At 46.8% G+C, this 27,390-nt stretch overlaps 1 protein-coding gene across 7 annotated transcripts in view; it reads right to left on the bottom strand.

Annotated features, from left to right (window-relative positions):
* Nucleotides 1–14,112: 14,112 nt before the first annotated feature.
* LOC136793400 (uncharacterized) overlaps nucleotides 14,113–27,390 on the bottom strand; it is a 51,864-nt gene continuing 38,586 nt past the window's right edge. For 6 of the 7 annotated variants that reach the window (XR_010838596.1, XR_010838598.1, XM_067023345.1 and 3 more), the window contains one exon: nucleotides 14,113–15,419. Coding sequence is in view for 4 of the 7 variants with exons in the window: in XM_067023344.1 (XP_066879445.1) it covers nucleotides 15,173–15,419 (247 nt within the window). In the remaining 3 variants the exon portion in view is untranslated. Of the gene's footprint in view, nucleotides 15,420–17,416; nucleotides 17,469–27,390 lie in introns of those variants that run through there. The other variant, XR_010838595.1, reaches the window with a different exon arrangement.

Raw genomic sequence — 27,390 nt, 5'->3', positions numbered from 1 at the left:
GAGCCTGGGGAGACCTCCCGTCTGCGAGTCCCCTCCCGTCCGCCCCGGGAGCTGAGAGAGACCCTCGAGGCCCCACCAAGGGGCCGTCTCTGCCATTCTCGTCCCGAAGCTGTGCCTGCCCTTCTCAGGGGGCTGGCCGGCCCCTCCTCTCCACTCCCCTGATTTTCGGTCTTACCTTTCTTGAGGCGCGTGTCCATTCCCACATCTATGCCTACACCTTCACCTGTACCCCACTACCTGTCCACCCGCACCTATGCATCTCTACCTGTCCACCCACACCTATGCACCCCTACCTGTCCACCCGCACCTATGCACCCCTACCTGTCCATCCGTACCTATGCACCCCTACCTGTCCACCCGCACCTATGCACCCCTACCTGTCCACCCACACCTATGCTAGACCTACCTGTCCACCCACACTTATGCAAGACCTATGTCTAATAGCTATACCTGTGGATGCAACATGTATGTATCTAGCTGTGGATGCCTCTAGCTCTGTGAATACTTTTACCTGTAGCTCTAGCCCTACATCTGCATACATTTGTTTAAATTCATACACCGATACTTATACGTTTATACCTACATCTATACTTTTACTTAAATGGATTTCTATATACCTATATCTATATGTGTATCTCTATACACTTATCTATATTGATACCTATCTCTCTATATTTATAACTACATCTATAGGCATATACCTATATTTATATCTACATAGCTTCAACTGTAACTATATACTCCTAACTGAAGACCCACGCTTATACTATATGTATATACCTATATATGTATTCTTATATGTATATACCTATAGCTACATCTGTACTTTATTTATAACCATGTCTATATAGCTGTATATACCATATCTATATAACTGTATGTATATGTATATCTCTGTCTATAAACCTATATCTATACCTATTCCTATATGTATATATCTTTACCTATATCTGTATACTTCTACACCTAGACTATATATTTGTAGCTCTGTACTTATATTTATACCTGTACCTATACTTTTATATGTCTACCCCTACACTGATGCTGTCCCTATATCCCACCTATAGCCACACCTGTACTTCTATACCTCCCCCTCCACAGTATGTACACCTGTATCTACAGCCATCACTCAGTATGTGCCAACATACCTCCACCTCCATCTCTCTCTGTTTCTGCATCTCTGTACCTTTCCCTCACCTCTGTGTGTGTCTATATACAGTGGGAGAACCTAGGATCCCAGGATAAATGCAGCACCCATCTTTTAATGCAATAAGGGCATGCACCCCATGACTGATTCTCTTGTCACCCTGTTCCACTAGATTGTGAACTCCTTGAGACAGAGGCTGTTAATCTTGCTTTCTCTTTGCAAGACTTGGCATGGCACTGGGTAGGCATTCAATACATTTGTGCTGAATTGAATGAACGCATACATTATTCTGTGCTAAAGTTGAGTAAAGTCAGAGGCTGTGAAATCCTAAAGTGCGGTTGTTTGATTAATGCTTTTGCTGAGTAGACTAAAGATCCAGGAAAAACGGAAATTCATCTCTTTTCTGTCCCTTTTTCTCCCAATGCCTAGTACCATGCCTGCCACATACCAGGGGGTTACGTAAACGTAAGTGAAAGATGCAAAGAGCTGTATCATTTCACCACGATGGGTGTGAAAGCAGAGCAATGATTCCCTCTGTGAAGGATACACATTTGAAGATACAAAGACACTTATTCCAGAGGAGGTGAGTGAGTAATTCTGTACTAAGTTTTGTAAGGAAGGGTAATTCTGTACTAAGTTTTGTAAGGAACTCTCGACTGTCTCCAAACCACTGAAGGAGTCTGGAGTGGGTTAGGAAGTCAGAAGTCTTTTTTCCAAAATTGAGGAGATTGGACCTCTGTGCCATGTGCCAGGAGAACATTCCTCCTCAACCCGCACCCACTAAGGAACTCAGGTTAACAGTTAAAGTAGGAGGTCCCAGGAAAAGAGGTTGTGTGGTGGACAACATTGAATTCTTCATGCTCCCAGCTTGGAAGGATGAGTTGGAAGGTTTACTTTTTCAAATGGCTTATATAACTGCATGGAAAGATTGTCAGTGTGAGGGAGAGGCCACCTCTTCTCTGGAGTGTCCCTTTGTGTAAGCATTGGATCAGTACTAATTTTGTTGGGTTTTATCCTGATGTATCTCAATCCCTTGCTTGGAACAGCAGACTATAACACTAACACTATAGAGTTACTGTGAAGATTGAAATGGGATCATGGGACTTCCTTGGTGGCGCAGTGGTTAAGAACCCGCCTGCCAATGCAGAGGACACGGGTTCGAGCCCTGGTCCTGGAAGATCCAACATGGTTCAGGGCAACTAAGCCAGTGCAGCACAACTACTGAGCCTGTGCTCTAGAGTCCTCGAGCCACAACTACTGAGCCCGCAGACCACAACTGCTGAAGCCCTCGCGCCTAGAGCCCGTGCTCCGCAACAAGAGAAGCCACCGCAATGAGAAGCCCGTGCACTGCAACGAAGAGTAGCCCCCGCTCTGCACAACTAGAGAAAGCCCGCGCACAGCCAACGAAGACCCAGTGTAGCCAAAAATAAATAAATTAATTTTAAAAAATAATAATAAAGTTTATCTCCTTCTTGGAAGAGATCTAAAGTAACCTTAACCATGGTTAAGCCCAATGTATCTCATATTGTTCACATTTAATTTTGTACAGGGTAAATGGAAGGTTGAATCGGGAACCCTCATTCCACAAGCTCAGAATCAGAAATTTATGTTGTCTTCAGCTTACTAACAACTTAACCAAACTCCTTGCTCTGAAAAACTTAGTTTACAAAACCTCATTGAAATTTTGACAAAACAGCTCAATTTTTATTATTTTAGACACTATTCCTGGTATGTTCAGTGCATTCAGTTATCATCCCAAGAACTGCTTTTTTTAACATATATATATATATTCTTTTATTAATATTCTTTTCCATGATGGTTTATCCCAGGATATTGTATAGAGTTCCCTGTGCTCTACAGTAAGACCTTGTTGTTTATCCATTCTGTATGTAATAGTTGGCATCTGCTAGCCCCAAACTCCCAGTCCATCCCTCCCCTCCACCCCCACTTGGCAACCACAAGTCTGTTCTCTACGTCTGTGAGCCTGTTTCTGTTCTGTAGATAAGTTCATTTGTGTCATATTTTAGATGCCACATATAAGTAATATCACTTGGTATTTGTCTTTCTCTTCCAAGAACTTCTTGATGTGGAGAACATGGAGCCTTCATGGGATATACAAGAAGTAGGAGATTTTCAATTATCTTAGTCAACTCTTTAGGAAGTATAACAAATGCGCTTCATTAGAATGAGATAATATTTGAAAAGCTAATTATAACCCATTTTATTCTACGAACTAAATCAGGTCCCTGTTGGTCTGCTACCTCTTGGTACTTTAATAGTATATTACCTTTATTTAAAATTTTTTTTCCAGTTTATGAAGGTGTAATTTTTTTAAAAGAAATTAATTTAAAAATAAAGAAAAGGGTTTCCCTGGTGGCACAGAGGTTAAGAATCCACCTGCCAATGCAGGGGACACAGGTTCGGGCCCTGGGCCAGGAAGATCCCACATGCCGCAGAGCAACTAAGCCCGTGAGCCACAACTACTGAGCTTGCGCTCTAGAGCCCGTGCGCCACAACTACTGAGACCGCGTGCCACAACTACCAAAGCCCGTGCACCTAGAGCCGGTGCTCCGTGACAAGAGAAGCCACCGCCATGAGAAGCCCGCACACCACAATGAAGAGTAACCCCTGCTCGCCGCAGCTAGAGAAAGCCCACGCACAGCTGCAAAGACCCAATGCAGCCAAACATAGATAAATAAAATAAATAAATTTATTTTAAAAATAAAAATAATAAAATAATAAAGGAAAAAGCCACCGACACCCCACAACATAGCAGAAGCTCAAAACCCCCTACGTTAAGTGAAAGAAAACAGCCTCAAAAGGTTACATAGTGTAATCCCTTTTGAATGCAATAATAGTTCAACTTGTAAAACCCTCATAATATAAAGCTTGGCAAAGAATAAACTGAAATTTGAAAAACATGAAGTTCTTTGCTCTGATATGTTCATGTCTTTTCCTACAAATAGGAAGAATCTTCGTAATTGCCTTCTCCTCTTTTTAAAAAAAACACGCAAAGTAATTCCTGCAGAGGCCATGTATGATTTAAAATCTCTTGAATCCCTCCTTTAGTAGCATATTTGTGACGTCTGGTATTGTTTTTGCTTTTCATTTTGTCCAAGTCCCCCCCCCCCCCCCCCCCGCACAGGCTGCGTTTTTCTCCTCTTTAATTTGCCTCATGGTTTAGGAATTTTTATTTTAAGAGGATTTATCCCTTTGAAGCCCTACTTCCCTCCCCACCCCCCACCCCCGCGCCACGGTGAATCCGTTCTTGCAACCTCGTCAACATCCAGCTGTGTCTGCAGAGTTGGGATGGGATTGTTTGGAGCAGGTTCTTAGGAAGGGTCCCGCCTTTGTGTCCGGTGAGTCTGTCTCTGACTGTGCCTCAGATCTGCTCTTCTCTTCCAGTCGCAGTTTTCCACAATATGCCTCTTTGTTTTGTTTGGGGCCGCGACTCCTTCCTCTTCAAGTCAGCCTTTTCTTATTTTTTAAATAGAAAGCACTGCAGTGCACATAGAGTTAGGAACTCAGCTTGCCTCTGTATAAATGTTTGACCTGAATCCACACCCAATACAGGTGTGCGGTTTTCCTCACTTATTTTTACACTCAGGCAATTCTTTTTATTTATTTTTTCCTACTTACACCCTTGTGAGATGGAAGGGCCAGAAATGGCGCCAAATGCAGCCAGTGGGCCGCCATCTTGGTTTCTTCTTCTCAGCTGCCTTCTCCGTATTGTTTGATAAGCCTGCCTTACCAGCTCATGGTCACGGGTCGAGTCAACCTCAAGGAAAACTGAAGAATACTCATCACGGTTTGGGCTTAAGCCACAGCTATTAAACAATTATTGAAAGATAAAGCAAGTTTACTGCTTTTCCAACTTGCCATCTGCAGTCAACCGCTCAAAGTTTGGGTGGTTTCGTTTTGGGTGATTTTGTCTTGGAAACCTTGCTATTAGAGCTGCAGAGAGATTTCTGTAGGGGACCAGAGCGTAAGGATTTGCAGTGGTTGACCGTCTCCAAGATGGTCCCTCCTGAGCCCCATCTCCTAATATTCATGCCCTTGTGTCATCTTCACCCCAGGAATTCGGGTGGAGTCTGTGTCTTTCTTCTAATGAAAAGATGGCAAAGGTTAGGGACTTTCCTGGCAGTCCAGGGGTTAAGATTCCACGCTTCCACTGCAGGGGACGAGGGTTTGATCCCTGGCTGGCGAACTGAGATCCCACATGCCACCCAGTGTAGGAAAAAAAAAAAAAAAAAAAGATGGCAAAGGTTAGTGGATGTCTCTTCTGAGACTGTGTTGCATAAGACAAACTTCTGGGACTTGCCTGGTGGCGCAGTTGTTAAGAATTCGCCTGCCAATGCAGGGCACACGGGTTCGAGCCCTGGTCTGGGAAGATTCCATATGCTGCGGAGCAACTAAGCCCACGCGCCACAACTACTGAGCCTGCGAGCCTAGAGCCCGTGCTCCGCAACAAGAGAAGCCACCGCAAAGAGAAGCCCGCACACCGCAACAAAGAGTGGTCCCCGCTCGCTGCAACTAAAGAAGGTCCACACGCAGCAACAAAGACCCAATGCAGCCAAAAATTTTTTAAAAAAAGACTGAAACTTCTGTTCTGCCAGCAGAGCCTCCTGCCCCATCTGCTGGCTCTAATGGAACCCAGGGGCCGTGTCCTGAGATGTCCACACAGCCAGGAATGGACGGTGGCTTCCAGCCAGCAGCCAGAAGGGAGCCAAAGCCCTCAGTGTAAAAAGCCACAAGGAACCAGTTCCTGCCAACAGCTGCTTCAGACCCCCCCACTGTCTCAGGGGAGACCCCAGCCCTGGCTAACACTTTTGCAGCCTGAAGCAGAGCACTCAGCTAAACTATGCCTGGATTTCAGACTCCCAGGAACATGTGCTGGTTAAGCCTCTGAGTTGGGCGGGAGGGGGGAGATGTTTTGCATCAAGAGGTAAGTGACACAAAGGCAGAGGTATTTGGAGCAGAGACGGATTTTTGAAAAGAGCCTCAGTTTCATCTCTCGTGGGTTACAGAAGTAAAGAGGAGGATGCTTGCAGTATTTGGGGTTTCTGGTGCCTCGTATTAGGGTGTGCGGCCCTAAGGAGGTCTGTGTCGGTATTTCCTGCTGGACACAATCTTCCCAAAGGAACAAAGCTTTTCAGGCAAGAGCTCTCTGTGGGGCACCAGCCAGCCCCGCTGGCTGCAAGGTTTGTGGGGGAACATCGCATCCATACCTCAGAGACTAAGGCAAATTCTTACCTCAGTCATGCTCCGGTTTCCTCTGCGTTCGTCTTTTTTTAAAAACAAGTCTCATGAAATTGGACCTCCTTCTGCATTTCGGTTCTCTGTTCACCAACAGACGTCCCTCAAGATGTGGATGTCAGAAGATGTCCTGACCCAGCCTTGATAATAGAGAATCCTGCCTGCGGCACTGAGTCTGTGCCGGCCCGTCTTACCTCCATGCCTAGGAAGACACAGATTTCTCCGGAGCAGGAAAATTGAACTTGGCATCCCATTAACACTCACAGCTAGAGATTTTTTTTCTTTCTTTCTTTCTTTTTTGTCTTTAGTTAAAAAATGCTATGCAGAAGAGATGGTCTATTTTGCAAGTGGAAAAATACTGTACACACAGAGACACACACACACACACAGAGTGTGGTGCTATATCTGTAGGTGTGAAGGGATGCAGTAAAGTGTCAGCTCAGCTCACCTGGGTCCAGATCGAAGGTTCATCCTCCAGGTCCGGAGCCAGGAAGGCGCTGTCTACACCAGCTGCAGCTTCAGGCTGGGAACTGAACTACAGTCAGGGGTGCAGGTCAGGAGCCAGGAAAGCGCTGTCTACACCAGCTGCAGCTGCAGGCTGGGAACTGAAGTACAGTCAGGGGTGTCTGTGATCCAGGTGCAAACAGTCCCACCCTTGGGATGCAGGTCATGCTCCCTCCCTGATCGCTGCTTTGTGGCCCCAGAGTTCTGGGATGCTGGGGGTTCCAGGGGGAGCTCTCGGGAGAAAAGGGAGTGAGGGAGACAGAGCAGCACAGGAGGGACAGGCCAGCAAGTATGTGATCTCTGCAGCCTGATCCCTTGGGGAGGTCTGGCGCCTGCATTGCTCCGCTGAGCTGGTCTTTTGTACAATGGGTCATTGCCTGTTGGCTTGCCTGAGCTTGGGGATATGTGGGGTGATCTCCCAGGCCAGGCAGCTTCCATAGAACTGAGCCCATCACAAGGAAAACATGTTGCTCTATTTCTTTAATTTGGAGAATTTGAATCATCAATATGAAAAGATGAACCTTCTCTAAACTTATCATTGTTTCATGGTGTAAGTCAAATCGTTACGCGATACGCCTTCAACTGTTCCAGCGCCGTATGTCAATTCTATCTCAATAAAAATGGAAGAAGAAATAAACATTTTTTAAATAAGAAAATTGAACCGTTTAAAAATGTGAAAGCCGTTCTTAGCTTAGGGGCCATAACGACCCAGTTTAAATTTCATCTCCCGCCGGAATACTTAGAAATAAATCCTTCCCAATCCTATCTCGTTTACCCTTAATTTGGTCAGCACTGAGGATGTGGCTTGTGCTACACTGATTTTTTTTTCATCGTCAGAGATTTTGTATCAGGTTAAATGTGTGTCATCCGAAACAAGCTTCATGATGATGGCCCTTGATCTCCTGGACCGGAGAATATTCAGAAAGTTTGGTTTCGGGATCCTGTACGTTGTATAGATAATAACCGCCAAGGAGGTGAGTGAGGACGGTAAAAAAATAGCAAAGTGCAGACACAGCTGGAAACGCCCAACCCTCCACGCGGTGACTATGTAATTCGCACCCCCTCTTTCCCATCCGCTGTCAGGTCGCGCCGTTCAGATACTTAGTCATGGAGTTCAAACACCGACAACAGCTCCTAAAATGTAATTTGGGTTGTAGATCCCAGATAGAGGATACTACGCGTCCCTTCTGAAAGCCAGGCACATTTTTATTAGGCACGGTTTTGAATTCTTGACTGCTCCCTTTAATTAGAATTGAGGAAAGAGGCTTTAGATCAATGCCGAAGTCTGCGTTTTAAAGTAAATTAAAACAGGAGCTGAAAGGAATCTGTATCCTTCTGGCACCAAGCGTGAGCTATGATTTTCTCTTTTTCTTAAGCCCTCCAACCATGTTGAAGTGCCTTTAAATACAGGCTTAGAGATATATCTGGAGAATGATTTATCAATTTGAACTACCTTATCGCTAATAAACTTCGGGAGAACAGACGCACCTCTTCTCTGGGTCTCTCTTCTTGGTTGTGGAGCTGTTTTCCTTACAGTTCGTTGAAAGGCTGGGATGAACACGTCCTTTTTCATGTAAACTCCTCCCACCTTTTCCTTCTTCCAGGTTTATTGAGATAGAATTAACACACAGCACTGTATAAGGTTAAGGGATACGGCATAGTGACTTGACTTACATCCGTCATGAAATGATGACCACACCAAGTTTAGTGACCATCCATCATCTCATAGAGATACAAAAGAAACAAAACAGAAAAAAGACTTTTGCTTTCCTCGTGATGAGAAATCTCAGGATTTACTGTCTTAACGACTTTCATATATAACACAGAGCAGTGTTAATTATTTTTATCATGTTTATAATATTGTTGTACATTACACCCTTAGCACTTATTTCCCTTTTAACTGGATAGAAGTTCCTCTGGATCACCTTCCTCCAATCCCACCTTCCCCCACCCCCTGTCTCTGTAACCACCAATCTGATCTCTTTTTCTAAGAGTTTTTGTTTGCTTTTGAAGTATAATTGACCTACAACACTTTTAGTCCTTATGTTCTATGACATAATGATTCGATACTTCTGCACACTGGTCCACTTTCTAAGTTACCCAGCTTTCACGTGTTTCTGGGTTTATTGGAACTACAATTTCATTGCGGAACGATCATCGCCAAACTGGTTTATTTTATTTCATCTGTCGCATTTACCAACGTTAATCACCACCAATTATTTGTACGACCTCCTTGTGTTTCTTCAGGTAGAGGATCAATAAAAATCAACCCATGGCAGCCATACTTGAGTGTATGAACGTTTATATGCAGCATTCAGAAACTCTACCAGAATGCAGAAAAAAAAAAAAATGCAGAAAATAAATCACACTTGCACAGTTCTGAGAAACGTGGGTCTTGTGCTTGGGAGGGATGAAACGCAGGCTAAGGGTGTTTTGTTTTTTTTTTTAAGGGATGTTTATCTATTAAGTATGTTCACATATATTTATTTGGCAAAAAACTTCAGTAAATAAAAAAGCATGTATTTATAGAATGCAGGCCTAGGAGTCTTCTCAGCATCCAGAGGTTGTAGATCGGGCGAGCTGAATGGTCCATGGGGATGGAGCACAGTAAGAAGCGAAGAGCTGCCATCAGCATTCAGCAGAGGCTTCCAAATGAACCACCGGATTCTTCTCTCTGTGTCCTTAAGTGTTTTCCAAACTACACCAAGCAAAATTCCTTCCAACACAAATAACTCAGGACACTCACTGTAGTGTCAGCAGGGAGTAACAGGGGCTCTGGGGTTCAAAACACGTGGGAAACATGGGGCTGCAAAGCGTGAGCTATTCATTTCAGCAAGATGTCTCTGTCTTTCCTTTGCACAAGTGCAATGAAATCTGTCCAGGGAAGAGAGATTATGGTACAATCGTCAGCTTTCCCCAAACCAACTTGACCACAGAACACATTTTGCCTGGGGTTGTTTAAGAACATTTCAGTCCAGTTGGATTCCAGGGAACAGAATCATTAAACATCTTAAGTTCGCTGCCTTGTAGATGAATACTACTGTTTGTATAGAGTTAGATACTGTTTGTTAGATACTGTTGAAGTAACTTTGGACAGGAGTAAAATCCCTTCTCCAAGAGGTTGCAGGTAGAATATAAATATACCATGTGCCCTACATTGAAATATAAGATTCACGTTACATATACAGGTACGCTTCACGTGCTAAAAGCTTGAGTTATCAAAGGCTGACATTTTCCCTTAAGCAATGGCTTTCTTGTCTTCCTCCAAGAAAACCTTGTCTCTAGAACAAGGTCTTCATAACTTTCCAGAAGTTCTGCGTATGTCCAAAATATGTAAGAAAGACATCGAGGTTTCCAGTAAACTTTTATATGCATGGAGCTAAAAACCAGGAGATTTCCAGGCAAGTCTAGATGCTTAGATGTCCTGGAACCTGTGAGTAAAAACTCTCCTGCTTGAATGACCTATAAGAAAGAGGCATGGCCCTACATTCAGGTATCTTTCATCACTGAATTAACAGAAGGGTGAATGAAAGGGAGGCTCAGGAGCTGTCCTGGAAATGACACATTCCACAACCACATCCCTGTTTTTTCTCCTCTGAACCGTGGCATTTCTGAAAAGGATGCAGCTGATATTGCCCCTTTGTCCGGCAGCATCTCCGTCTTTCTCAGAATTAAACTTGGGAAACATAGGTCATGCTTGGAAGATTTCAGACTTCAGCCAAGGAAAACCCCCAACTCTTCATTTTCTCATCATTCTGCATGTTAGGGCACAGCTACAATCCCAATGAATAGGGGACAGTGGGCATACCCTCTCATGGGCTAATGGTCCAAGGAATTGTGGAAAGTGATGAGTGTCTTCCAGGCATTCACCAAACTCCCTGCTCTCCTTGAATGAGCTGAGTCCACCATCAAATCAAGGTCCCTGTACGCACCAGCCCTAAAAAATTTCTGGGGAACTGGGGACAATTTTTCAAAGATAAAAACCACCATGCTACAGGGAATACAGCCAATATTTTATAATAATTATAAATGGCATGTAACCTTTAAAAATTGTGAATCACTATATTGCACACCTGTAACTTATATGATATGGTACAGCAAGTCTACTTCAACTTAAAAAATCACCATGCTGAAAATCAGTCACTCAGTCTTGTAGCTCAAAGCCTGTTTCTTGGACCAACCGCTGCAGCCGTTGCCCGGGAGCTGGTTACAGACATAGCGTCTTGACCCCGTCCTGACTAGCTGAAGCTGACTCTGGTTCATGAGACCCCTGGGTGATTCATTCTAGAAGGATACTTGCTCTGACCTGTCATATTTTAAGAGGTGAATCATTCTCCTCTTGCTGTTGTAACAAATTACCACCTACTTTGTAGCTTAAAGCAAAGCCAGCATCTTCTTTTATGGTTCTGGAGAAATGCCTTGTTAGGTTTTCTGCCCATTTTTTGATTTTATTTTTTTTTCATTGAATTGTATAAGTTCTTCGTATACTTTGGAAATTAAGCCGTTGTCGGTCCCATCGTTTGCAAATATTTTCTCCCCTTCCATAAGTTGTCTTTTCGTTTTGTTGATGGGTTCCTTTGCTGTGCAGAAGCTCGTAAGTTTGATTAGGTCCCCATTGTTTATTTTTGCTTTTATTTCTATTGCCTTGGGAGACTGATCAAAGAACACATTGGTACAATTTATGCCAGAGAATATTTTGCCTATGTTCTCTTCTAGGAGTTTTATGGTATCATACCTTATATTTAAGTCTTTAAGCCATTTGAGTTTATTTTTGTGTGTGATGTGAGGGTGTGTTCTAACTTCATTGATTTACACGTGGCTGTCCAACTTTCCCAACACCACTTGCCAGAGAGACTGTCTTTTCTCCATTGTATATTCTTGTCTTCATTGTCAAAGATTAATTGACCGTAAGTCTGTGGGTTTATTTCTGGGCTCTCTATTCTGTTCCTTTGATCCATGTCTGTTTTTGTGCTGATACCACACTGTTTTGATTTCTGTAGCTTTGTTTGTAGTATTTTCTGAAGTCTGGGAGGGTGATGCCTCCAGCTTTGTTCTTTTTCTTCAGGATTGCTTTGGCAGTTCTAGGTCTTATGGTTCCATATAAGGTCCAGTGATTTTTTTTTAAAATGACACCCCAAATAAATATTCTCAGATCTCAAAGTTTAGGTAGTGTGATACTGTGATTTGGCATAAGAAACAAATATTTGTTCCTCATCCCAGTTGCTGGGTGATGCTGATGTTGCCAGTCCATGGACCACTCCATGTGTGGTTATGTGTGTAAACACACTGAAGAGAACAACCTAGGCTGGAAATGGTAGCAAAGTGAAATCTGGAGGTTTGCTTAACTTGGGAGATGGATTTGGAGCTTGGGAAAGCCTCTCCCCTGACCTTCAGTAGGAATTGAACACACCCAGACAATTTGTCACAGAGCAGATGAGGTGAACATCCCAGATGGATCAGTTCAAATGCATCAGTAAGACTAGCAACAACCAAAAGCATGCATGGCCTCCCGAAAGGATACAGGAACAATTGCATCACTTTCCTCTGTGCCTGTGTGTGGTTTTGTCCCTGAGGAAGAAACAGCTCATGTGATGAAGGGCTGATTAGATCAAGCCAGGGGGGGAAAAGCTTACAAATGGGGCAGGGGTTAGTCGATCATGGCAGAAAAAAGGAACTTTTATCAAGTCCAAACCCCAATCAGTTTTAAAGAGTAATTAGTTGTGTAAACAGCAAATGAAGATTGAAAGGTATTTAAACTTTTTTTTCATTAATTTTAAAAGTGAGTCTTGTGCCAGTTACCATATTATGCTTATATTATGCCATTGTTTTTAAACCTATTCTACACACATTAACATATTTGTCACATGGTCCTTATACGGTAGGCATCATAGGATATTCGTTTTCATTTCTTAAGTTGGGTACCCCAGGGTGTCCCAAGGATGAGATGTTCACTCCTAGGTTTAAGCCAAGGCAGCCTGATTCTAGACCATGCTCTTAGCCAGGATGCTCTGCTGGAGGGGCCCTGAACCCCTCCACGGAGGGATGCTGTCCATCTTCCCCCAGTTGCATGAAAGTAGAGGGATCTCATCTGCAAAATGGTGATGATCTGTGGGGTACACACTCAGGTCTCTCCCTGTTCAGGCCTCCCAGGTGTCTCAGCAAAATGCACCCTGAAAATATGAGGAGGGGTCTGTCTGTCTGTGGGGTTCTTCCCCACCAATGCTTGTTCAGTTTCTGACAAAACCCCTATGTCACCACCAAGCCAGCTGCTTCTTGTACCCTCCCCTGCTCCCTTAGAGAAGCCATCCCTGGCCCCCCAGACCACGAAGCTGAAACCCCTTTCCCACGGGAAAAGACCCCCCACCGAGCCTCTTCAAACACTGCATCCTTTAGTTGGGAGTGTAGAGAGAGAAAGGATCCCTGAGTCCAGATTTGCCCAGATGTTCTTCTTTGGATTAATATGAAAATAAGTGCATTATAAGCACAAGAGCGTTTTTTTTTTTCTTTTATCCAATTAAAATCATGCTCTTTAAATATGCCTCGGGACTTCCCTGGCAGTCCAGTGGTTAGGACTCCGTGCTTCCACCGCAGGGGGGCGCGGGGTTCTATCCCTGGTTGGGGAACTAAGATCCCACATGCCGGGCAGTGTGGCCAAAAATACATTTTTTTAAATATGCCTCTTCCAACTCCATTCCTTTGCCCTTCCACCCTGTGCTGGGCTGGGTCACGAGATTACTCTGCATCTTACGTGTGTCCTCCTTGTGGGGCAGCTCACAGACGAGGCAGGTGCGTGATGAGAACTCGGACCAGCATCCCTGGAGAGAAGCATTCTCCAGCTCGAGGGCGGTGACCATCCTGAATCCTCCTGAGATACAGGGAAACCAGACCTCGTTTAGGAAAATGACATCAGAATAATAGCTCTTGTGCTCAATCACCATCCAGTTTTGCCACTGCTTTTTTGTTGTGGATGTTTTTATAGAAATTACACCCTTTCCCACCTATGGAAAAGCATCTGAGAGGCGTCTCATTCTGCAAGATGCACAGAGACGATGCTATGCCCACCTCGCGTGATGAACACCTTTCCGCCCCTGGCTATCTCTACAGGGTCAGTGAATTCTCTGTGCCTCTTCCAAGTGCAACGCTGCTAGCTGCACACACACCCGGGTTCTGTTCCCACTATGAGACAAAGAGCTGTAGGCATGCTGTGCGGTTTCAAAAATATTTTATTTTCTGGAATAGCCATATGTCTGGAAGAGCTTTGTCTTCATTGCCCATCTCCACACGGGGAGACAGAAGCTACGGCGAGAGAACAGAGGTGCTATACATCACACCTGCAGGACGGAATGACGGGAGTATTTGGGAGAATGTATAAAAGGCTCACCGGGGCGCATAAGGACAGGTTGGGGGCAGGGGTGGGCGATGCCGGGTTGCAGACTGCTGACCACACTCATCGAGACGCGCCCGCACCCCACAGCGCGGGGGGAGGGGGGGCCCTGAATTTTCATCTGGTCCCCCCCTCAGAGTTTAAACAGAGTGGAGGGAAAAAACGGCTCCAAGTCCTCCGCGGCTGCCACACTGGGCAATGCAAGTCTCACCCGTGATGCGATGTCCAACGTGCCTGACGCATCGTTTACAGTTGCAAGAGAACTAATGCTAGGTTTGTTTCTAGAATGTTCCACGACTCCCTTATTCCATGTGCAGAGGCTCTTGTCGGTATTGTATAAGGATGACTTCTTCCGGATCACGGGCTCTGTTCCTCGCAACAGACGGACAGAAAGACTAGGGTTACGTCGGCCACAAGGATGGTGGGGCGTGTCTTGTCTGCGTCCCTTTGCGCGTCTGCCTGCTGTGTACACGAGAGCAAGCCAGGAAGCTCCGGGCGTGCTTGTGTACGTTGTAGGGCATGGGCTTGCATCTGAGACTGAAGAGGGTCAGGCACCAGCTGTACCTACCTTCACGATGGCATAATCTGAAGCTGATTGTCCTCTGGACTTGCCTAGCCAGGAATAAGAGTAAACACTTCCGCTGGGCTGCCCCACCGAGCACTGGAACCCCTGTGCGTTACCACTACGCACAAGGGGAAGGCGGAGGAAAACGTCACAACGCGGAGTGGGCTGGGAGGCGGGCGGGCAGGAATGGCTAGGATGGGACCACAAGGGGGTATGGAGGTTATAGATGCCAGCATAGCCCCGGAGGTGACACTTGCCCGTGAGTCCTGACCGCCCGGTGATGGCTTGGCAAGATGAGTGACGGGGGGTTATGGCCTTAATCCTCGTGGGTGGTCACACCACCCTTCACCCCACAGCGCAGCCGGAACACATGCTTGCTGGCGGTCTCCAGAGTAGGGCCGAGCAGGGATCTCCAGGCATCCGACCCTACATCCACACTGGAGGCCTGGCGGCCCGGTGGTCCACGCGGGGGGGTGTTCTCACGACCTCTTGGCTTGTACCTGGAGGACAGGTGAACGGTAGGCTCCACGGGCAAATGGAGCTTCTCTGTCCCTTCAGGGCCCCTAAAGGGTTGTAAAGAGAAGGAAAGACAACAAAAGTGTAAGGGGGAAAACATCAATGGTCAGCCCATAAGAGCGAAATCTCTTCCATGCTGCTGAGAAGCTTTCTCCCCCAGCACCCAGACCTCGCAAGGTTCCTAATGCCATATGCTCAAATAAGAGGAAACAGGGCTCCCTGGAGAAATGGCTAATTCTAGGACCCAGGCTTAGAAGACACAGGACGTGGCTGGGAGTGTCTTCTAGTTCCAGAAAGTAAGGAAATGTTCAAAAATACACAATAATTGGGACATGTCAGTAGGACACAGAAGATAAAGTGAAAGAGGTCCCAATGGCCAAGCAATTTGAGCCAGGAAATAAAATACTAGTGGACTGTAACCCGAAATAAGCAATAAATATCCCTGTGTCCATACTGGGAGAAATCCATGATTTTTTTTTTTTTTTTTTGTGGTATGCGGGCCTCTCACTGCTGTGGCCTCTCCCGTTGCGGAGCACAGGCTCCGGACGCGCAGGCCTAGCGGCCATGGCTCACGGGCTTAGTTGCTCCACGGCATGTGGGATCTTCCCGGACCAGGGCACGAACCCGTGACCCCTGCATCGGCAGGCGGATTCTCAACCACTGCGCCACCAGGGAAGCCCCATGATTGAATAAATAAATAAATGAGGGAGGAAAAATAAACATCCCATGCAGAAAAATTCCAAATAGATACTGTGCCCTCAAGACGGTGGAATATAGTTTTCCTTCTTAAGTGTGGGCTGTTCACAGGATCTTCCTTCCAAAAGCGTGTGGAAGGAGGACACAAAAGTAGCTTTGCACTGGAGACATCTGACTACCTCAGCCAGCTGACCAAGAAACCCCCAAACCCACAGCGACAAGTCATGTTGATAATATGTCCCTTTGATAAAAGGTGATGAAAAGGGCACTTCACTCCCGTGGATTTTCTCTCAAAGACCAATCATCTCAGTCTAATAATGAAAAAAAAAAAGCAGGCAAATTCTAATAGAGGGGCAACCTAAAAAAAGAAATCTAACCCGTGCTCATCAAAGCTAAGATCATCAAAAACAAAGAAAGTTGTAAAACAGAATTACCATATGGTCCAGCAATCCCACCCCTGGGCCTATAGCCAGACAAAACTATAATTCGAAAAGATACATGCACCCCAATGTTCACAGCAGCACTATTCACAATAGCCAAGACATGGAAGCAACCTAGGTGTCCATCCACAGAGGAACGGATAAAGAAGATGCGGTGCATATATACAATGGAATACTACTCAGCCATAAAAAAGAATGAAAAAAATGCCATCTGCAGCAACACAGATGGACTTTTGAGATGATCATACTGAGTGAAGTAAGTCAGACAGAGAAAGGCAAAAACAAAGTTTGAGACACTGTCACAGCCCAGAGGAGCCCAAGGAGGCATGAGGGTGAAAGTTAGATGGTGTCCTAGGTGGGATCGTAGGACAGAAAAGGGGCTTTAGGGAAGAAGTAGTGAAACCCACATAAAATTTGGGGTTTAGCAAGAGAGTCTTGACTCATGTGCCTACATGAATATCATGTTCCGTTCATGGATTATTTCTATTCTTTGTATGGCTGGACCAAATGGAACACAAGATCTGGCCATCGGCAGTGTCTCCGAAGGCCAAAGGGATACTCGGTGAAGCATGGCGGGGAATTCTGGGGCCCCGCTGCTGTCAGGGCACCCAAAAAGGCATCGATCCATCACAGAAGCAGCAGCCATGTGTGGTGGTTTGCATGTGTCCCACAACCAGGAATAGTTTTGGCCAAGTAACCCTACATTTAGGAAACTGGATGGTTGACAATCCAGTTTCAGGGCCAAGGGAGTTCCAGGGATCCCACCCAGAAAAGGGTGGGTGAGCGAGAAGACACTAGAGCATCCGACCCTGGAGCCACCAAGCTCTTAGATAAAGCTTGTCTCAACTGACACGTGCTGTAGGTGTACGATACCCATGAGGTCCAAAGGCTTAGGATGAAAACAGCACGTCAAATATCTCCCTGATGGTTAGACAGACAATTCTAAATGCGTGGATATACCTATAGAATTTTAAAATATAATTTTAGTAAATTATATATGTATGTATATACCTATAAAATTCATAAAGTATATGTAGAGATGTTTTCATAAATTTCTATAAATTCTGTACACTAAAAAATAGAAACATACGTATCTCTATTAATATATAAATTTACATGTTCATTTATGTATATGCACACACCCATATATATACATATATATTGTTGAAATGATACTTTTTGATATACTGATTAAATAAAATATATTAATTCAATTGATTTCTTTTTTTATAAATTTATTTATTGTATTCATTTATTTTTGGCTTCGTTGGGTCTTCGTTGCTGTGCGTGGGCTTTCTCTAGTTGCGGCGAGCGGGGGCTACTCTTGGTTGTGGTGTGTGGGCTTCTCATTGCGGTGGCTTCTCTTGTTGCAGAGCACGGGCTCTAGGTGTGCGGGCTTCAGTAGTTGTGGCTCATGGGCTCAGTGGTTGTGGCTCGCAGGCTCAGTAGTTGTGGCGCACGGGCTTAGTTGCCCCGTGGCACGTGGGATCTTCCCGGACCAGGGCTGGAACCCGCGTCCCCTGTATTGGCAGGGGGACTCTCGACCACTGTGCCACCAGGGAAGCCCTCAATTGATTTCATCTTGACCATTTTTACTATCTTTTTTCATGTGGCTACCACAACAATTTTTTCCTTCCGGTTTTATTGAGATATAATGGACATACAGTGCTGTATAAGGTGAAGGTGTACAGCATGGTGATTTGACATACATACACCATGAAATGGTGACCAGAATAAGTTTAGTGAACATTCGTCATCTCATCTCGATACAAAATTAAAGAAATAGAAAAAGCCATTTTTATGATGAGAGCTTTTAGGATTTCGTCTCTTAACAACCTGCATATATGACACACAGCAGAGCTAATTATCTTTCTCATGTTGTACATTACACCCCTAGTACTGATTTGTCTTATAAGTGGGAGTTGGCACCTTGGTGGCTACCAGAAAACGTTTTAATTACTTATGTGGCTCGAACTGTGCTGCCATTCGACAGAGCTGTTCTAGACCCTGGGGAAACGGGGTTTCCAGGGGAAAGTGCAGAACGGGGCCCCGGGCCCAACAGTGGCATGTTGGGTCCAGCTGTATGCCGGAGGTCATGCCCTCAGAGGACCCCAGGAGCCCCGTGTCCTCTGGGCACAGTGGGCCAGGCAGCCACCTGCCGCCACCCCTGGCCCCTCCACCTTTGTCAGAAAGTGGCCAAAGCCTTTCCCACTTCAGATCTTCTGGAAGCAAGGCGGACCCAGCACCTGGGAGCCCCTCCGTGCTGCAGGTGGGGCAACTCGGAAGTGGAGGGCTGGTCCCTGTGAGCCGGGGGAGGGGGCCTGGGGTGGGAGCGTCGCTCAGACTTTCCCAGTAAATATCTACTGAAAGAGGCTTCTCCTCCTTGGAGCCACTCGAATTTCAGCAGCAAGCTCCAGGTACCACCTCCTAGGTTACAGCAGCTGCTTAGAGACCATCGTGAGCGTGCAAGGACGACCACACTCCCCCCAGCCTGTACGGAGGCTGGCTTTTGCAAGGAGGCCCACCCGTCAGTCCAAACCAGATGTCCCCCCCCCCACATTACATCTCTGTTATTCGTAATTCTCATCCTTAAAATGGGGTGGGTCTCCACCCCCTACCGTGTCTTCCCAGGAGACTGAAATTCCCAAGAGGGCTGAGCCTGGCAGGTCACCTGTGGGGTAATCTGAGGGTCACAAAGGACGCCCTTCCTGACCGGCCTCGAGCCTGGCTTCCCCCCACGGCGAGGTCCTCCCCGGCTTTCGACGCTGTGATGCGAGGAAGGTGCAAGAAAACTTGCAAATGCCCCCCAGGGGTAGCCATGGTCACCTGCACTGTTTCTCCGCCCCCGGTACCACTTCCGGGGGAGCAGGAAGAAGGGTCACAAAGAACAGCAGGCAGGACCGTGGGGTGGCTTTCAACCCCAGACTCGGCACGTGCTCGGCGGAGGACGTAACATCAGGACCCGGCCCGGGGCCCGGCATCGCCAGGTCCCTCTGCAACACAGCGTCCCAGCGGGCAAAGGGGAAAGACTAAATGTTGCCTCATGCCCCCTTTGGCTAGTGGCGCGATGCGTTTCCAGCAGCACAATCTCTGCGGCCGCCTGGCCTCAGCCGCACTGGCTCAGAATTGGAGCAGCCTTTCCGATGGGGGTGGTGATGTGTACGGGAAAGGGTGTCCCCCTGTGGCCCTGCTGACCCAGCCCTGAAGCCCCAGATCACAGGGGTGAGATGACGCCCACTGCCCCAAACACTGGCACATGCAGCCCTCCCTCCCCAATCCCAGGCCTGCCGTGTCCTCCGAAATGTATTTTTTATCCTTTTGATACAATGACTCAAGGCATTTTTGCAGTTATTTCCTTTTTCTTTTTCTTTTTTTAATATTCACATCAGATTTTAATTTGTTATACATTTTTGTAGTTCAGTGAATGTCCTTGATAATGTGAAACAAAAAGTGTTATTTACTTGGGACAAAAAGAGTAATCTGTGTAAAAAGCGGGGGAAGACCAAAATATGTTTATATGCTTATTCAGGTACATGGAATTTTTGTGAATTTAAGAGGAACGAAGATATTCAAACAGTAATCGAAAATCATTACACTTATTTTTTGTGTGTGTGTGGTACGCGGGACTCTCACTGTCGCGGCCTCTCCCGCTGCGGAGCACAGGCTCCGGACGCGCAGGCACAGCGGCCACGGCTCACGGGCCCAGCTGCCCCGCGGCACGTGGGATCTTCCCGGACCGGGGCACGAACCCGCGTCCCCTGCATCGGCAGGCGGGCTCCCAACCACTGCGCCACCAGGGAAGCCTCCGTTTTCCACTTTTTAAAGATTTTTATTTTATATTGGGGTATAATTGATCAACAATGTTGTGTTAGTTTCAGGTGCACAGCAAAGTGATTCAGTTGTACATAGACATGTATCTGTTCTTTTTCAAATTCTTTTCCCATTTAGGTTATTACAGAATATTGAGTTCCCTGTGCTACACAGCAGGTCCTTGTTGGTTATCTATCTTATATACAGTAGTGTGTACATGTCAATCCCAAACTCCTACTTTATGTCCCACCCCATTTCCCTTTGGTGTTTGTTTTCCATTTTGAATGAATACCTCTCTATATCTGCTAGCCCAGGGGGCCGCCGGTGAAAATGATGCATATTCTCCCTTCGTGGAAGATGGGCGTCCCGTCTTAACTCGAGTGCAGTAAACCACTAGTCAAAAATTATACCCTAGGTTCAGAATGGCTCTCATCAAAAAAAATCTACAAGCGATAAATGCTGGAAAGGGTGTGAAGGAAAGGGAACCTTCCTGCACTGTTGGTGGGAATGTAAATTGGTGCAGCCGCTATGGAGAACAGTATGGAGGTTCCTTAAAAAACTAAAAATAGAACTACCGTACGACCCAGCAATCCCACTCCTAGGCATATATCCAGAGAAAACCGTAATTGGAAAGGATGCACGCACCCCAATGTTCATTGCAGCACTATCTACCATAGTCAGGACATGGAAGCAACTTAATGTCTATCAACAGAGGAATGGATAAAGAAGATGTGGTGCATATATACAGTGGGATACGACTCAGCCGTAAAAAGGAATGAAATGGTGCCATTGGCAGAGATGTGGATGGATCTACAGACTGTCGTACAGAGTGGAGTCAGTCAGAAAGAGAAAAACAAGTATTGTATAATATCACTTCTATGTGGAATCTAGAAAAATGATACAGATAAACTTGTTGGCAAAGCAGAAATAGAGTCACAGATGTAGAGAACAGACTTACGGTTACCAAGGGGGGGGCGGGGGTGGTGGTGGGACAAACTGGGAGATTGGGATGGACATCTATACACTAGTGATACTATGTATAAAATAGGTAACTAATGAGAACCTATCGTATAGCACAGGGAACTCTACTCACTACTCTGGTGACTTAAATGGGAAGGGAATCCATAAGAGGGGATGTATGTATACGTAGAGCTGAGTCACTTTGCTGTACAGCAGAAACTAACACAACATTGTAAAGCAGCTCTACTCCAATAAAAATTCTAAAAAATTACTCTAGGAATGATTCAGTGGGATAAACAGGAGCCATCAGTCTGGGACTTTCGCTTGTGACGGAAGGTGACATCCTGATTTCCAGGCCGAGGCTGCGCCTCCCCTGGTTTTGCCTGATTCACACAAGGAGGAGGTGGGCTGGAAAAGGGCTGGGATGCCAAGGAGGACGGGGAAATATAGGCCCCGAAACAGGTCACCCAGCTCTGGCAGGAAGCAGCCTCTCTTTATAGCTCAGCGGACTAAATAAAGCCCTGAGTGCTGAAGAAGAGGCCAAGGAGAGTTTTTTTATTCCAGGAGAAGAATAATTATTTCCTAAGTAGAATTCCTTTGGTAAAAAACAAAACAAAACAGCTCTGTACCCTAGAAACACTTCAAGGGGAAAAAGAGAGCAAAAGGTGGCAAACAACAAAGTGAACCACCGGGCAGAGTAAAATCTCAAGATCCTTGTTCTGGGTTTTTACAATGAGATTTTAGTTTCCACGCAGCATGCGTATCCTGGGCCGTCTCTAACCCACCTGAAGAAATTGCAGGAAATTTTAAAGTAAGTTAATAAAAGCAAAGAAGGTGTTAAATCACAGCCAGTTCTGAAATGAGGTGGTATTCTGTGTTTCTCAAAATCACGGTGCCGGGCAAATGCAAGCTGAAAATCAAAAGGTTTCACTGAAACACGGGATGAGGGTCCTAACGCTTGAGAACTCTGTCACAGACACACCAAAAACAACGAAAAGAGATAGGAATTGAGGGCTTCCCTGGTGGCGCAGCGGTCGGGAGTCCGCCCGCCGATGCAGGGGACGCGGGTTCGTGCCCCGGTGCGGGAGGATCCCACGTGCCGCGGAGCGGCTGGGCCCGTGAGCCGTGGCCGCTGCGCCTGCGCGTCCGCAGCCTGTGCTCCGCAAGGGGAGGGGCCACAACGGTGAGAGGCCCGCGTACCGCAAAAAAAAAAAAAAAAAAAAAAAAAAAAATTCAAAAGAGTACAAGGACCTACTATACTCAATATCTTGTAATAACCTATCACGGAAGAGAACGTAAAAAAGAATACATGTGTTTCTACATTATCTATGTATAACTGAATCACTTGGCTGTACACCTGAAGGGAACACAACATCGTCAATCAACTATATTTCAATGCACATTTTAATAAAGAGGAATGCGACCCTGCATGGTGGTTGGACTGTCGTGCACTGGGAGACGCAAGCGTGCGTCTGACGTCTCACGAGTGTGGGAGCCCATTTCCCCTCCTGGGCGACTGGTCGACCTACAGCTTCAACCACTGGGTGCACAGACACCAGCCCTGCCTGCTGTGCTTAGACGGCCAAGGATCCACAGCGAGGCGAATGCGGGTGCACGGGAGGCTTGGTCCGGTCCAGTGGAGAGTGAAAGCAGGAGGGCTCACATCAGCCACTGCTGACCCCGGCAGCCTGCCCTCCAGATCCCTGTTGACCGCGTAGCCGGACCCAGTTTTCACGCACACAGACGAAAACCCAACAGCACACCCCAGGGTTTTGTGAGGGTCACCTGAAACAATCTTAAACCCACAAGAGGTGCTCAATAAATGCATGGTCCCTGCTCCCAGGCCCCAGAAATCCAGCTCGGGGAGGGGGGAGTGCTACTTGAAAGACAGTGGCAGGTCCACGTCTGTCACATCACGGTGGGGATGGGCGTGCCGGACCCCCCGTGGGGGACAGACGCCCCTCCCTGGAAGAAAGTGGGAGCTCGGCGTGGACCGCACGGGGCCGGCAGGTCACGCTTTATATTCCGTTTGCGTTTCCTTTTCATTTACATGTCGCACAGACTCCATCTGTGTCGGAGGGTGGGGGGTGGCTTACGGAAACGTGGTCTTTCAGAGCTGGAGTCCCTCAGAGGCACAGAAGGGGTTTAGGACGTTCCACGGGACTGTTTTCCTCTGTGGCCGAGTTGCTTTTATTCCTGCCCGCACAGCCCGGCACCCCAGCCCGGCGTTCGGGTTTCAGATGCAGCCTCCTTCACGCCCGCCAGCCACATGCCCGGCGGCCCCGGCTCCAAGTCAGGGCTCCATCGCGCCGCCTTCCGGCTTCAAGTCCACTTCTTTCCGATTTCACTCTGCAACCGCGATTTAGCTTGACACGCGGAGAACACCGCATCTTGAAACGAAGGGGTGAGACGCCCACTCTTCCTGACCTGCCCACACCTTCGATCTCTGTGACCTGAGCGCCCACGTTATTTAGAAACATCTGCAACGCAGGCCACTTTGAGGATGAACATCTGTGGAGTGCAACCTGAACAAAGTAGGAACAAAGGCTATTGTACGGGGCCCCGTGACGGCCTGGCAAACATTCTCTGCTTCCTTTTTCGTTGCTGTTTTTCTTTCTGAAGCTGAAAATAGCTGCAGTAGCAAGAATCAGATTCCGTACCCAATTCTCTCCCCCCAAAGTCACTTGTCTTGAGCTGTAACATGTTTGCTCCTGCCAAAGAATCTTGCTTTTCGGGGATGCGGGAGATGGGGGATAGGTACATCAGCTCACAGAGTACGAAACCCCAGGATTATACTTCCCCAACCCCGCCCATCAGCTCACACATCCTGAGCAAAAATCAACGGCCCAGCAAGCCGATACCCCGGCCACGTGTGAGGCAGCCTGCTCCTGCCCTGCTCAAGTTTACCTTTCACAGAGTTCTCTCTTACGCGATTGGCCATCAGCGTCCTTTCTAAATGTCACCAGTTTTCCCTCGTGCTGGGCTCTGGATGCTCTGTTTCCCTGTTTCCCCTGAGGCTTCTGTGCAGATCCAAGGTGCTGGCTTCCACCAACTAACCATTCTTTGAAAGAAGCCGAGGCTTCCAGCAGCCACCCTTTGCCTCTTTGGAGAAACCTTCAGTTTGGGGCAGAAAGGGGTGGGGGGCACAGGAGGGGGCTTTGGGGGCCTCTTTACACCACACAGGACGCAAAGCGCAAGCCTCGTAGAACACAAATAAGTTCGCAAGACAAAGTATGTTAGGACACTGTTATTAAAAAAGTGCAGTCCGGGAATTCCCGGGCGGTCCGGTGGTTAGGACTCGGCGCTTTCACTGCTGAAGGCCTGGGTTCAAGCGTTCAATCCCCGGTCGGGGAACTAAGATCCCACAAGCCCGGCGGTGCAGAGCCAACAACAACAAACAAACGAACAAAAACAAAAGCTTTCCTTGCCCTAGGAACATTAACTGATAACTTCCAAAATATAAAAATATAGACACACTCCTTTTAAAATTTTAATTGAACTATAGTTGATTTACGATGCTGTGTCAGGTTCAGGTGTACAGCAAAGTGACTCAGTTTTATATATATATGTGTGTATATGTGTGTGTGTGTGTGTGTGTGTGTGTGTGTGTATTCTTTTCCAGAATATTTTCACATATAGGTAATTACAAAATATTGAGTATAGTTCTCCGGGCTATACAGTAGGTCCTTGTTCGTTATCTATTTTATATATTAGGCACACTCTTGAATTCACTTTTTCAAATTTGTATAGCTGATTATCAATATTTATAAAGAAATAAGTCAAAAGCTTTTTAAAAATTGAAACCTCTGTGGACAATGCCTGCAAATACATATTAAGCAGTTATTTTGAAATCTATCAGAAACAACTTAAAAGAAGAATATCATTCCTAAGCCCTAAGGGAGAGGTGAAGATAGAAACACAATTAAAAATTTTTGGAATCGGAAAGCCATGGAGGTGAGGTTTTATTTACAGATACACATGAGCATGCACGCAGGTCCGGGGTAAGAGGCTGGAGACTCTTGGTGACTGATTTTTTTTTCCTTGCAATCTTAGGAAAATTACATAACCTTTTTCTTTTAGCCTCTTTTTTTCTGTTCTGTATAAGTGGGATAATCATTAGATTTGTGTTGCTGTCAGAAGGATAAAATGCGACGTAAATAACATCCTCTTAACTCTGTCTGGTACTTTGTAACACACTCTGTAAATATTAGATGTAATTGTTATTTATAGGAAGCCACATTTTGTTTTTTCCTTTTGGCAGGCACTCTGGATTTGTTGCTTGCCCGCAGAAAATTCAGAAGGTGACGGGACAGATATTTCTACCTTGTCACGCTCTTCCAGCCTTTTGAGATCAGCCTCCCCCACTGGATTCAGGAGTGATCTTTCTGGGCCCCAGAGAATGATTCTTGGTGGAGGCTGCTGTCTTGAGGCAGATGAGCAGTCCCTTTTCTTTAGACAGTAGATACCCAAAGGGTCCCCAGGAGCTCGGGCTCCCTTGGAGAGGTGATGGGTGGAAAGAAACATACAGTCGTGGACATAAGAGGGAACAGGGCGCTCCTTTCACAGAAGCAGAGGAAGGTCTCCCGAGCAGCCCCTCTCCGGCCAGAAGCTCCCCGGCTGTGACTCTGTCCTTTACCAGTGACGCCTCGGCACTTCTGGCTCCATGACCTTGGGCGAGAAACTACCTTGGTTTGTACCTGAAATGGGGATGCTGGCGTCGATCCGGAAGACCATTTGGGAAGGTCTTTTGTAGATCACAGAGGCTACTGTGAACGTGAGGGGCCGCGACTGCATTTTGTCTAAAGGGCCGTGGTTCTACCCTGGTCTAAGTCGGGGTGGGAGGGGGCGAGTGTCTATACCGTGAGCATTACTGTGTCACTGCAAGAGCATTAACTCACATATTCGTTAAGAGCAGCCGACTTCACACACGCCTGGCAATTTGAATTCTGGGACCCTATGCTTTTGTCCTGATTGTGCGAAGACCCTCTCCACAGGCACGGTAATGATCACGAAGGAGACGCATTTCATGGGTCATAGAAATAATATGCCGATGGCTGGTTTCTAACTGATGGGAAGGCATTCTCTGGGAAATGGAATCAATGCTGAGCTGTCAGGATTGAAATGGCATGTGAGGAAAATAACCCAAGGGAGGCCCAGCATGTACCGACCTGACACGTCACCGGATGGAAATGGGGTCCCGTTCCCGTGTGTGTGTGTGTGTGTGTGTGTGTGTGTGTGGCCAGAACCGTCAGCCGTGGGGGACCGACCCTCCGGCCGCAGGAAAACACCCTGGACCGTCTCAGTTATGTAATGCTGGGCTCTTTCCCTTGTACAGGTGTTTTCCTACCCCTGCCAGATGGGCCCCACTAGTGACCAACCCCCAACTATTGGTGGCTTCCCCTTTCCTAATCCACTCTCCCGCAGTGTACGTGTTTGTTGTAATTTTGGATCCCAATTCACGTGCCGTGCATGGGATGCAGACTTGCCAGGTACTTTCTCTGGGGGAGGGGTGGACAGTTTTCAAGGCATCACATTTGGGGATGTGATCACGAATCTTTTAACCCCCTTCCGCGCGGCTAATTCACCTGACACCTAAGGCGCAGCGCTTCAGAAATTCATCAGAAGTATTTGCCTGGTCTGTTTCGAACTCAGCCGAGCAAATCTTAGGCTCTGGCTGTTGAGCTGGGGGTTGGGGTCGGGGGTGGGGGGGTGGACAGGGGAAGGGGAGCTGGGGCAGGCCCTCCAGAGACGCATGTGACAGGGGAGCGTTTGTTTCCCCAGCCAGCTCCACAGAACGCCTTCGGGATGCATTTGCATTCGGGGCATCGTCTGGGGGGTGTCCTCGGATCTCCATTCCCTCAAATAGCGTTTGTTATCTTGAAAATGGGTCTCGCCTCCCCTCCCTCCTGGTCCTCAGAACACTGGATCTTGGAGACGTGCGCTGGAGGCTGCAGGACCACTCACCGACTCCGCACCAATTTTAACCGCAGGAGAAAACCCACGCAACGCGCACAAACCCTGATCGGCCCACATCAGACAGGCTCGCTCCCCTTGGGTTTTCCAAAGATTCCCGGGGACGACGAGTGTGTGCGCTTTCAGTTTCCTTAACCCT

This window comes from Kogia breviceps, chromosome X (genome assembly GCF_026419965.1).
Source record: "Kogia breviceps isolate mKogBre1 chromosome X, mKogBre1 haplotype 1, whole genome shotgun sequence".
In the NCBI taxonomy this organism is placed as follows: Eukaryota; Metazoa; Chordata; class Mammalia; order Artiodactyla; family Physeteridae; genus Kogia; species Kogia breviceps.
This window is presented reverse-complemented; position numbering and strand designations above follow the sequence as displayed.